This window comes from Andrographis paniculata, unplaced genomic scaffold, assembly GCF_009805555.1.
Source record: "Andrographis paniculata isolate CXL003 unplaced genomic scaffold, ASM980555v1 Contig71END, whole genome shotgun sequence".
Taxonomy (NCBI): domain Eukaryota; kingdom Viridiplantae; phylum Streptophyta; class Magnoliopsida; order Lamiales; family Acanthaceae; genus Andrographis; species Andrographis paniculata.
This window is the reverse complement of record NW_026137608.1, coordinates 5006441-5019983: the sequence shown is the minus strand read 5'-3', so window position 1 is coordinate 5019983 and position 13543 is coordinate 5006441. Positions and strand designations below refer to the sequence as shown.

Below are 13543 nucleotides of genomic sequence, written 5' to 3'. Positions count from 1 at the left end.
TATTTATTAGGTAAGAATTATATAAATAAAATTTTTTATTCTACATAAAATATTTATTTTTTTATTTAGATTTGTACACATTATTTATCACTTCTTTTTTAATTATATATTATATTTTATAATTTTTTAAAATTTAATTATTGAATTATTTTAAATTATTTACTTTTATTATTTAATAATTATTTTTTTAATATATTAATTATAACTTGCTAATAATATATAATATTATATTTATTATTCTTCCCCACCGCCGCCACCCGCTCCACTTTTTTTTATTATTTTATTATAATTAGTTTTAAGTGATGAGCTACACAAAGAAAATAAAAAAATAAAAAAATAAAAAAGGAAAGAAGGATAAATTCTGACCGCGACCGTAGCAACATGAAATCAAACCCATATATATATATATATATATATATATAATTATATATTAGATATTAGATTAAATTAGATTAGTTTATATTCTATTATCACTAACAGGCGAGCCCTAGCCCCAATTCTCCAATCCAAACCCTATTCTCATTCTTCTGTTTTCAGCCTACTTCCTCTTATCTCCCGCCTTCAGCTTCGTCGACGTCGTCTTGGGGCATCTTCTTCGTCAACTTGCTGGCTGCTGTACGGCCACTGCGGAGGAGTCTTGCCTTTATCCGCCCTAATCATTTCTATAGTAGCGGCTCCGTTTCGATCGTAGAATCATCTTCTTCAGTATTTATGGGGTCTCAGTCAATTGATTTCGAGTGGCCTGCCCGACGGGTTAGAGATACCTTTCTTAATTTCTTCGAGAGCAAAGCCCATATTATATGGAAATCGAGTCCTGTTGTCCCCCACAACGATCCCACCCTCCTGTTTGCTAATGCTGGTAATTCATTTTACCCTTTCTTTGTTTTTGCTATTGAATTTCAGTAGTTTCCTTTTAGTTCATTTGTGTTTTGGATGCTTTGGGTTTGATATATATATGTATATTATTTTACTTTTTTTGATGAAAAACCAGGTTTTGCATGTTTTGAATTGAAAATAAGTGTTGCAGAAGATATTTTGAATGAAAAATAAGTTGTTGCAAAGTTCATTTGATGTATTTTACTTTTTTAAGGAATAAATGTAAATTAATGATGAAATTAACAATTTTTATTTGAACATAATTGGCTAGTCATATTGGATTTTTTAATGATAATGCTATATTGCAAGATTTTGTTGTGAGCACTTCCCAAGAATCCGCAACGTTTATTTTAGCTCTAATATATAGTTTATTGAGTTCGGTATTTGGTTCTGAATGTTTTGTATATAATTGAATCTTTTCTGGCAGGTATGAATCAGTTCAAACCAATCTTTTTGGGGACGGCTGATCCGAATACTGAATTGAGCAAACTTAAGCGTGCTTGCAACACTCAGAAATGTATTCGTGCTGGTGGCAAACACAACGATCTTGACGATGTTGGCAAGGACACTTACCACCACACATTCTTTGAGATGCTTGGGAATTGGTCATTCGGTGATTATTTCAAGAATGAGGCTATTGAATGGGCTTGGGAGCTTCTTACCAAGGCAATTTCCCTTCCATTTCTTTGTTTTTGATTGTTCTGATAGGTTGCAGTATATCTGTGATGGATAATGCTTTGGTTTGATTTACATTTCAAATGCCTGACTTTTACAGGTTTATAGATTGCCTGCGGATCGAATTTATGCTACATATTTTGGTGGAGATGCGAAACTTGGTCTTCCTGCTGACAATGAAGCAAGGGATCTCTGGCTTAAATTTCTCCCTTCATCCCGTGTCTTGCCTTTTGGCTGTAAGGTTTGATAATGTTTCATTTTCATCCCTCTGCCTCAACATTTTCATCAAACTTATTTAACATCAAAGTAGTCAATAGGAGGTTATAGTGCTGCTATTCTGTCGCCATGGAAATGAGGTTGAAATGGTGTGTAGACTAGATGCTTAACCCCGAGAGCCTAGCCATTTAACATATAATGCATAATAGGAAGTTGAGCATGGACCAAAGATGTAAGGCATTGAAAAATGAAATACGGATGAAATCCTGCTTTTAGGATGAGTGCTTGTGAACATGCATGTATATGTATCTGGGGCCATGCTACATTGTTCCTTGTTAGAAGTGTTATCATTTCTGCTTTTGGTTTCGCTAGTAATGTAAATGAAATTTAATCTATATCTCTGATATACTGCTTTTAAAAGGACAACTTTTGGGAGATGGGAGATACTGGCCCCTGTGGACCCTGCACGGAAATTCATTTTGATAGAATTGGTGGTCGGGATGCTGCGCACTTTGTGAATAATGATGATCCCACTGTGATTGAGATATGGAATCTTGTGTTTATCCAGGTCTGTAATTATTTTTCTAGTGTTATGTTTTGCATATATTCTCTTATGGTCTAATAAACTACCGAATTGTTCTGTTGCAGTTCAACAGGGAACCTGATGGCTCATTGAAACCTCTACCTGCTAAACATGTTGACACTGGAATGGGTTTTGAAAGATTGACTTCTATTCTTCAAGATAAGATGAGCAATTATGATACTGATGTATTCTTGCCTATCTTCGATGCGATACAACAAGTAAGTCTAGTATCATAGGGATCCAAATAGTGCTCATTTTTTTCAGCCATGAGAATTGATTTAGGAAAGAAAAGACTTTTTGAACCTCTTATTGTATGGTCAATGGTGGATATTATATTTTTCTGTTGGAGAACATATAAATAATACATTTCCCTGACAAGTTAAACTAATAGGTGAGAGTCGCTTAATATTTTAGTATATAGCATCAGGTCCTATTGAAGATTTGTACTGTATGCTATATATATCTACACCATCATTTCTCTAAAAGATCGAAGTAATAAAAATGTAATAAATGAATAAATTAAAATTTAACTTATGATTTATAATAAGCTTTGAGTGTGTGTTGGATGAAACCACTTCCAGTTAATTAGTGATAGCTTAGTGTCTGCACGTGCTAGCGCTGTGGGTTAACATGATATGTCAAGGTGAAACACTGGCAATTTAAACGATTGGATGAGGTGCTCATTTAACAAGATTTCTACTTTCATGAGCAGCTTCCTCTTAGTGTTTTTATGTTATTTTTTTTTATGATACTATATGTGGAATTGTGCTGTTAAAACATTTTATGGTTTCTTCATTTTTATAGGCAACTGGAGCTCGCAAATACATTGGAAAAGTGGGAAATGATGATGCAGACAATGTTGACATGGCTTACAGAGTCGTTGCTGATCACATTAGAACAATCTCAATTGCCATCGCTGATGGTTCTTGCCCAGGTGAAGCATTGATTATTGTTTTTCTTTCGTGTACTGGACCTACTAGTATTATTAAACATTTATACCTGTTGAACACAATCAGATTTCCCTGTATACTTTCTCCTATAGTGTTTGGCAAATGATTTATGTATGAGTCCGGACCTGGTTAGTTTGATGCTAATCTGGCATTGGCAGGAAACGAGGGACGTGAGTATGTGTTAAGGCGTATCCTTCGACGTGCTGTGAGATATGGTACTGAAGTCCTGAAAGCAAAGCAAGGCTTCTTCAATGAGTATGAAACTGTACTTATTTTTTTGTTTATATTGTCCAATTTTCTGTTGTCCATTTAGGTGTAGTTTAAAGTTCTAGCTATGCTGATATTTTAATATTTTTTTGGTGCAAACACCTATCTACTACATATTCAAGTTAAACCACTTTCAGGAATCTGTCTTCAGTGATATGCTTAATTCTATCCCTTATCCTTGAGAAATGATATTATTCTCAAAACAGGCTGGTACAAGTTGTGGTGGAGCTCATGGGTGATGTTTTCCCAGAGCTGAAAAAGCACTCAAAAAAAATCAGGGAGATCATTGCAGATGAGGAGGCTAGCTTTGGAAGGACATTGACAAAAGTTCGTAATTTTTATTTATTTATTTTTAAAATTCTTTGGGTATGTTTGGTTTGTGTGTTGTATTTGCATAGTGGTTTGATTTGATGTTTTGTGAGAGAGAATAGTGTATTAGGGAGATTGGATAGCAATGAAACGGAAAATTTAAAGCATCAAATTATGTTTGGGCTAGCCAGTTTGTTTTTAAAAGCATCAATATGTTCACATTGAAGTAGTTTGTCATGCAAATCTGGTGTTTGATAACTGTTTTATACTGTTATGTCATCTTATTTGCTTCTCAATGAAAATTTGTCTGGCTTGGAAGTTAACAGATGTGACATGCTCTTCCAGGGAATTGAGAAATTCAAGAAATCTGCTCAAGAGCTTCAAGGGAGTATACTTAGTGGGCAGGTAAGGGGTTTGATTAGATATTACTGCCGCTTTACATTATATTGCATGTAAGGGATGTGGGACCTTGAGCTGTTGTTTGTTGTAATGCCAGCACAAGCATTATTATGTTACATAGATGTTATTATGATTTGTAGAAGTTGACTATTAAGTGCATTATGCATGACTGTGTTGTTACAACAGAGTATTTATTTCAACTAGCTCATGGCTTTTGATTTTCTAGTATCCCAGGGAAGTTACACATTACAGTTTGCTGGTGGTTTATATGATTGAATATAAGGTGGAAAAAAAAAGATCATTTGGTAGAGAATTTGTCGCAGACTTGCTCGGTGGCCCCAGTACTATCATGAATGCTTTCGTTTGTGGAAAAACTGTCACCTGTTTAAAGGGTAGTTTTCAGATAGGCTGATTAAGAAACAAAGTACCGAACTTTAAATCTTAATTTTCCTCTTCTTGTGTGATGAGTGAAAGTTGCATCTAAGCAATGATATTCTAAATAATTTAATGGTTATTTATTTATTTTAATTTTTTTATCATCTGATTGCAGGATGCATTTGATTTGTGGGACACCTATGGCTTTCCTTTGGATCTAACTCAGGTAACTTTAACTCTGTTTTTTTTGCTGTTGGGGAGGGGATTGGTCTTTGGGCATAAATAACAACCTTTTGGCTTTGTTTGGATGTATGTTTGTGTATTACTAAGGTGTATTTTAAGATATGGGTACACATTTTCCATTTGATATTTTTTGGTGTTTGTGTGCGTAATTATAACTAGTGGATAATGGGATTGATTATAAGAGTGATAAATTAATTTTAGATTATGTTTAGTTTATAGATAAGAGAATTGATTGAATTATTGTTCAGTATAAATCAACTAAAAAGTCAATTAATATATATATATATATATATTCATACACGTAGGGTAAAATGGTCATCATTTTGGTCTTATTAACATAAAGGAAAGTACACATTGCTTTAGGGTGTAGTATAGGGATTTGTGAGCATGAATATTTTTTTATCTATATCTTATTTGCGGTAATGGTGAAGTAATTGTTGAGATTATATATATTGTAAAAGTTATATTTGATCGGTTGCGTTTCAATTCCTTCTTTCCCTTGTTATTTGAGATGTAAAATTACATCAAACCACAGTCTTTACCTTTCTGAATGCTGACTAACTATATATGCCTGTCAGTTGATGGCAGAAGAAAGAGGTTTATCTGTTGATGTTGAAGGCTTTAACGTGGCTATGGACAAAGCAAGGGAAAGATCAAGAAGTGCCCAGAATAAGGTAATGAGACTTCTGGTTACAGGGATATGAATAGATATATAAATATAATGAGAACTTAATAAATGCCAGTGCTTGGCATGTAGCACTCTTGAGATTTCTCTAGGAAGGGGAATGCAATGTTGATAGATGCTATTCCATATACAGTTGATACAATTATGCTCAAATTCTTAGATATTGTTATTTTAAATTTCTCAGCAAGCTGGTGGCGTGATTGGCATGGATGCTGATGCAACAGCAGCATTGCATAAGAACGGCGTTTCTTCCACTAATGATTCTTTCAAGTTTACATGGTTTCAGGTATGTCTTAATGGGTGTCTTTTTATTTCCTCAAAAGTTGAGGTTATTTATGTTGAATGAGCTATCCGGTGTATGTCTTGCATGATTTATGTAGTTCTCTATATCAGTTTTTTCAATATATCACAATGCCTTCCTTCCTTTTCTTTCTTTCTCAAACTTGTTGCATAAAAAAAGGTAATCTATCATAGTTGCTGAATTTTAAGATGTAAGATTTCATCTTTGAACACACTCCAACTTCTGGTTTCTGTGATGATCATCTTCCTTGGTCATTCTCTTGGTACTGGTTCCATGGGAGATATAGCTAGACGTTCATAAACTATATTGAAAATGCTTGTTGTGGTTTGGGATATTATGTAAAATCTTTATTATTTCATTCTGGTTCTCTCCCCTCTACTTTTCATTGTTTAAATTTTCTCATGGGTCATGCATCACTCATTGTTTGTCCTTTGGGTTTGCATCAAGGAAGGAACAGTTTCTTTTGCTTTTTCCTTTTTTTTCTGCTGGTTGATTTTTGAACTTCTACTTGTATCCTAAGATCCTTTGTCACCCCTGACAATATATAGTCAATGCTGCAATATGTAAGTTCATCAGCTGAGCTGATAATCTCTATTACCTTTATATCCAGTTGCATGCTGTGTATAGGTTAGATTTTATCATTGAGGCCTTAGTGTGATAATTAGCCATGCACTTGTGGTTTGCCAGAACATTTTCTACCAATTATTGACTTTTAAATTTTGATAATCTCTTTCTTTTGATGATTTAAGGATCATGCAAGCACAATTAAAGCTATCTACACCGGAAGTGAGTTCCAGGAAAGTGTTGCCTCTGGTGAAGAAGTTGGGATAATACTTGAATCCACGAGCTTTTATGCTGAGCAAGGTGGTCAGGTAACATATTTCTCTGATAGCTATTGGAAATAAATTTTGTTTTAATATGATGTATAACTTTAAATCAAATGAGTTGAGCTCAATGTATATAATAACAGTAACACAAGTGCAAATTGGTTTTGGATTTTGATATCAAAGACTTTGCCTCCATCCATGAGTGTACAATGGTCACATAGTCACCGTGACTTCTGAACTGATAATTATCCTCATATTGGTTTTACCACAACATCTAAAGTCACTATTTGCGTTAAATTGTTTAGGTTTTTTGGTTCTGCTGTAGTATTTAGCTTCTTTTTAAAGATTTTGTATTAATAGAGTTAGGATTCATAAGATCTTGGTTTTGCCTTTTTTTTTCTCTCTTTTTTTTTTTGTATTCAGTAGTTGCCTGGATGTGATCTGCAATGGCTTTTATGTTAGTTTCTCTAGTTTGCTTATGCTTTAGGCTTTAGGCACTCTAACTTTGATCCTAAATGCATTAATGTATTCATGTTGCTTGTTATTTCTGCAATTATTGCTTGTTTTTATGGAAATTTAGAAGATGTCCAAAATTTTGATTTCACAAAATTATTGAAATTCATTATAAAAAAATGATAACAGTAAAAAATGAAATTAATATATTTATTTTAAACACAATTGTTCGCATTTCTATCTAACACTTATTGTGTAATACTTAAAAACCATTGAGGGTGTTTTTACTTGTGTTATAAATGTCACATCCAACTCTTTCTTTTTTTTTTTTTTTAATTTTATTTTAAACATCAAATTAAATATAAACGCCTGTTTTTCATATAGAAATTGAGTGGGGGAAATTTTGATTGAAATTATGCAATAAATTATTGTATAAGTTTTGTTTTAGTTAAAATTGTAAATATCTGTCATAACTTCAGGGTTCTGACTGAAATTAAAACCAATGGCTATACATTGTAAATGGTGTTGAATTATTAGACTTTTTGAAATCAATCACTGGAACATTTGATGCGACATTGCTTGTGTAAATATAATGATTCCTAGAAGTTCCAAAACAATATGTGAACCATGTGTCTTCATTTCTTGGTAGCAATATACGTGAAAATGTGAACTAATGGTCAGTTGAGAATGATAACCGTGCTCTACAGGTCTTTGACTCCTACTTCCTAGTATAGCTTTTTGAAGTTACTGCAGTAGTACTGGGTTTCATTAACTATCTTGTTTGGTGGTTTGATTCTTGGTTGACAAAATTTTAGTTGTAGTGATTTGTACGTTGTAATCATTAGCATTTGTATATGTGGTGACATTTGTTTATTGCTAAATTGACATTTATTTTGAATTTTAGATATATGACACTGGACTAATCAAAGGTCCTGGTGGAGTCTTTGAAGTGAGAAATGTCCAGATTTTTGGTGGATATGTTCTTCATATTGGTTCTTTGACTGGGATACCTGATAGGTTGCATATTGATGATAAAGTTATTTGTAAGGTGATAGTCCTTGTTTTTATCTCTACATTTTTTGCACAATCCTACAATGTTTATTGAGTTTATTTGTTGGGGCTGAGCAGGTTGACTATGATAGGCGAACATTGATTGCTCCAAATCATACCTGTACTCACATGTTAAATTTTGCATTGAGGGTAAGGTTTATAAACATTTCTGAAAACCATGAATCTGCAGCATCTTTTCCATATTAAAAAAAACTCTCTTGCTTTGTAGGAAGTACTGGGTAATCATGTTGACCAGAAAGGATCCATTGTTCTTCCTGAGAAATTGAGATATGATTTCTCTCATGGTAAGCTTATGGTTCTCTGTGAGGATTATCCTCATGAATACTAATATTATTGAAATCATAAACAGGAAAGCCAGTGAAGCCTGAGGAGCTGAAGAAAATCGAGTCAATTGTTGCTGAACAAATTCAGGCTGAACTGGATGTGTTCTCCAAGGAGGCGAAGCTGGCTGATGCCAAGAGCATCAATGGTCTAAGAGCTGTTTTTGGGGAGGTAACTTCTTCAAGTTATTTTACATTAGATATATTTAGATCTTTGAATACTTGGTGTTGTGTCCTGTAATTTATCTATTTCATTATTGATTGTTTCAATTTATTTAGGTGTATCCTGACCCTGTTCGCGTTGTTTCAATTGGTCGAAAAGTGGAGGATTTACTTGCAAATCCCAAGAACGAAGAATGGTTATCCATATCTGCTGAGCTCTGTGGGGGTAAGTGTCATCTAATTCAATTTCTTACTGTATTGAGTGTTTGTATTGATTAGTAAGTTACGGCATTTATTCAGGGACCCACATATCAAATACAAGGGAAGCCAAAGCATTTGCCCTATTATCAGAGGAAGGTATTGCCAAAGGAGTCCGCAGGATTACAGCAGTGACGCTTGATCCTGCTTTCAAAGCCTTGGAGCTTGCTTCTTCACTAGAGGTGGAAGTGAATGAAGCATCCCGTGCTGAAGGCAGCCTTTTGGAGCAGGTTCTTGTACTTTTAGTTTTGAAATTATGGTCCAAGTTGTCCTTTACTGCCTCTGCTTTAATGGCTTTTTGATGGTGTGGAATTTTAAGGTTTTGTATTTTTGTGACATCCAACTGATAATTGCGTAATTGTTTACCTCTCGTAACTCACTGATGCCCAGTGCTTTGGAACTGCCTCTATCCACTTTCATGCATTGATCGTTGATAGTTTATTTCTCCCTCTATCTCAACAGTAACCATCCATAAGAGCTGGCAGCATACTATGGACTCATCAAGAAAGTGTTTGTTTTAATTGTATTCTATACTGTTGTGCTAACCTAGATTTTATTTCATTATTGCAGAAAGTCACTTCTCTGAATAGTCGTGTTGAGGGAGCATCTATCCCTTCTGCTAAGAAAGCTGAGCTGAAGGCCAAGCTCTCTGTGCTTCAGGTACTGTTATGTTATGGCCATGCATATTTTAATTTTTTTTTTCCCTCTTATAGAGGAAGTTGTTTATTTATATCATGATGAAAACGAGGAATAAAAACGATAGGGAGACAGATTCTTTCTATGCAAGATCTATAATAGGAGCACCATAAAATGTAAATACTGTAGCCTGAGATTATTTGCACTTCTGGGAGTGTATTGGAAAAGAGACTAGGGCATCTGGAAATGGCGTGCCATAGGCATAGCCCATTGTATCAAAATAAAATTTCGTAGAGCTGAGGCGCCTTGATCCAACCTTAGACCTTATTCTCCCGCATGCATTGTTAACGAACTTTAATGATATGGTGCTTGGAAAATAAATGGAAAAACCTTTTGTCAGGGTCAAGTGATAAAAGCCAAAAAGAAGATAGCCGAAGAACATATGCGAAAAGCTATTGAGGTTGCTCTTCGCAATGCTGAGACTGCCGTATCAAATGGAAAGACATACTGTGTGTCACTTGTAGATGTTGGTGCTGATACTTCTGCGATTAGGGAGGCAGTTGTTAAAGTCATGGAACAAAAGGTTTTTTTTTGCAATTTTCTTTATTAAAAGATTAGTTTCTTTTTCTATTTTTTTGTTGTTTTTAATTTGATTGCTTTGTCAACAAATAGGGTGTGGCAGTTATGGTCTTTAGCAGAGACGACAAAGTGAACAAAGCTTTTGTTTGTGCTGGGGTACCGGAGAAAGATGCCAAGTACAAGCAATTGAAGGTTACTGAATGGCTGAACAAGGTTTTGGAAAATATTAATGGAAAGGGTGGCGGAGGAAAAGGAGGTCTCGCCCAAGGCCAGGTGATTAATTAATACTCTGAAACTAAAACGATACTATCAATACATGCCTGACTTAAATACTTGCGCTGCATTTTCAAACCGAACAAACTGTGGTTATTGGGTGTATTTCAAACTTAAATGACCTAATTTTATGATCTTCACCCGAGAAATAATCTCACTGCATTATTACGTTCTCATCGAGCATATTTTATAGCTGTATCTATTTATTCAGCTGCATCTTTTGTGATCAGGTTGGAGAAATATTACAACTAGGAAGAATGATATGCTTTTTTAATGTAAAAATGATCACTAGCCATGTCGAAATTCTTTATATTTTTATGTTCTAATGTTTTGGAATCCACCGGCATGTTTTAGCTGTTTCTTGATTATACAGTTTTAGTTCGCGAACATCATTTTCCTTTTTTTATTATTTTCAGGGAAGCGATGTGTCCCACGTGGAAACCGCGATTGATGTGGCGGAATCATTCGCTGCGATGAAGCTAACTTGATTGAAGTGAAGAGGGGTTGGAAACATTTCTTAAATTATTCATGAAACAGAGGTCAGCTAGATGTTACTAACTGGTTTCTTATCTGTTTGATTGTGTAATGCTTTCAATTTTAATTTGGGTTGGGATTTCTATACGCCCTTGGGCAAAAATGATGGGATCGCCTTTATGCAATGAATGAAAATTATAATCATGCTCTATTGTTTGTTTGGGATTGAGTTTGGCTTCGAGAATGATTAGGGATGGAGAAATTTACCAAACATACTGAAATAACGTATTGTATTATGTCGAAAATATCGAAAATTTTGGTACAGTATGGATATCGTACCAAAGTTTTTGGTACGGTATCGGTATAAAATTTCGGAAAGTTTGGTATGATATCGTACCGATATTATTTTTATTAAATAATTTAATTAATAATTTTTTTTTAAAAAAAAATCATAACAAAAAAATATGTAAACTATTCAAAATTTATTGATTTTTCAAAATATTTTTGTGGTGGAGAACGGTGGTATTTATTAATTTTTTAAATTATTTTGAAATTTAAAATTATATTTTCGGTATAATTGGTATATACCTGTATCTATCGAAATCAAAATTAACCGGTATCGTATCGAAATTGAAAATTTTGGTACAAACGGTATATAACGGTACCGGTATGTATTTTCGTCGTACCGAAAAGTTCGGTTGGTATCGATTTGTATTTTCGGTACGGTACGGTATGCTATCCCTAAGAATGACTGTTTACGTTGTTTTTATTTATTTTTTATTTTTTTATTTTTCTAAATGTTATGTTAATTATTTATTTACATTCGTAGAATATTGTGTCAAATATTTTATAAACTCGAAAATTTTTGAATTAGGAATAGTATTATGATCGTAATGTAAGTATGTATTATATCTAATTAGGTATTTAATAGTTTTGAATGGATAAAATGGTGATTTTTAATGTTATATTTTTTTATTTTGTTTTTTATTTTAAATATGATTTTATATAAATAAGTATTATATATAATTAGGTATTTAATAGTTTTGAAGGGATAAAATGGTGATTTGTAATGTTATGTTTTTTGAGTTTGTTTTTCATTTTAAATTTAAATTTATAGAGATTAATAAAATTATAGAGAATGAAATTTAAAATGTGATTATATTGTATAATTCTACTTTTTTGTAAGAAAGAAAAAAGAAAAGGACAAATGAAGATAGACGAAAATAGAAAAAAATTGGCAAAGATAGAGTATTATTCTACATAAATATATTTAGAATAGTTTTAATATTCACATCAGCTTATTCTTTTGAAACCGAGGTAATTGAAAGTTTTTTTTTTTTTTTTTTTTTTTAATTTTTGCTTAGCAAAATATTTTATTAAAATAATATATAAATAAATAAATTCAAAACAAAACTAAGCACACTAATTTGAAATAAATACACTAATTTATATATATATATACACTACATATATTTAATATCAGTATTTAGTTTTTACATTGTCAGATTTTTTAAATTATTTTATTTTTATTTTACAATTTTTTATTTTTATTTTATTATTCCACTTTTTTATTTAGTATAGTACTATGTTTTTAGAAATATTTTTACCGTATTATCAATATAATATTAGTATTATTTTTTTAATTTTCGTATTAATTTTAAATATTTTTATTGTTTTTGGCACCGAAGAGTATTTGTTAGTGAGATATTTTATTTAATAATGCTGAACTTGTGAATATATAGGTTCAAACCTAGGGATGTCAAATGGGGCGCGTTAGTCCCGGATCCGCCCCGGACCCGTTCTTAATGAGGCGGGTTCGGGTCTAAATAATATGTTTTGGGGCGAGTTGTGGATTTGAAATTTTAAATTTGGCCGAGTTCGGGGCAGGTTATCCGTTCCAACCCGGACCCGAAACCCGGATATTTTTTTATTTTAATTTTTTTACTTGAGAATAATATAATATAATAATACGTATATATATTTTTTTAATTAGGTACTAGTGGATCGACCGATAGATCAAAAAGTTGTCCTCCTACAATGCTAGATGAAGATGAAGACTTTTACGTTGAAAAATGTTAGAATTGACTATTTGATGTTTTAAATTCTTATATTTGCATTGTGTTTATATACTTTTATCTTATTTTTATGGATCAATATTTAATTATTTTTAGATTTTTTTTTTGTATTTTTAATGCTATTTATTTTCGTATTTGATTGTTAAAAAATATTTATTATTATATATTTTTAAAAAAAGCGGGTTTGCCGGGTTGGTGCGGATCCTGGGGCCGGGTGGAAAGGGAGCGCGACGGATCTCGAGGCCTAATATTTTCTAGCGGGGCAAATTTCGGAGCCTGCAGAATCCGTACCGAACTCGCCCCGTTAGACATCCCTAATCAAACCACATATGCCTCCATATTCAAGTGTAATCAATCCATCATTGTCTAATGTCATTTATTTTATGATTACAAGGAGGTTGGATCGCATGTTATAAAAAATTAAATAGAATAAAACATATCATATTATAAACTTAAAAAAAAATAAATTAAATAGAATAAAAAATATCATATTGTAAACTTAAAAAAATAAAAATAAAAAATGATTGATGTATGAG

At 32.7% G+C, this 13543-nt stretch overlaps 1 protein-coding gene across 1 annotated transcript; it reads left to right on the top strand.

The window, feature by feature from the left end:
• The first annotated feature begins 467 nt into the window (after positions 1-467).
• On the top strand, positions 468-11141 carry LOC127264770 (alanine--tRNA ligase). The gene is made up of 23 exons (XM_051294290.1): positions 468-859; positions 1304-1542; positions 1652-1792; positions 2189-2335; positions 2416-2568; positions 3155-3284; positions 3459-3555; positions 3774-3894; positions 4222-4281; positions 4826-4876; positions 5472-5567; positions 5763-5864; positions 6629-6751; positions 8064-8207; positions 8288-8359; positions 8439-8514; positions 8580-8722; positions 8830-8938; positions 9013-9200; positions 9541-9630; positions 10007-10189; positions 10279-10458; positions 10875-11141. The coding sequence occupies exons 1-23, from the start codon at positions 712-714 to the stop codon at positions 10944-10946; spliced, it is 2865 nt and encodes a 954-aa protein (XP_051150247.1). The 5' UTR covers positions 468-711; the 3' UTR covers positions 10947-11141.
• The last annotated feature ends 2402 nt before the right edge of the window (positions 11142-13543 follow it).

Excerpts from the sequence above, each read along its gene's own strand:
- LOC127264770 (XM_051294290.1), top strand. The coding sequence starts at position 712 with ATGGGGTCTCAGTCAATTGATTTCGAGTGGCCTGCCCGACGGGTTAGA. Across the intron at positions 2,569-3,154 it reads TCTTCGATGCGATACAACAA|GCAACTGGAGCTCGCAAATA; the intron begins GTAAGTCTAGTA and ends TCATTTTTATAG. Across the intron at positions 10,459-10,874 it reads GAGGTCTCGCCCAAGGCCAG|GGAAGCGATGTGTCCCACGT; the intron begins GTGATTAATTAA and ends TATTATTTTCAG.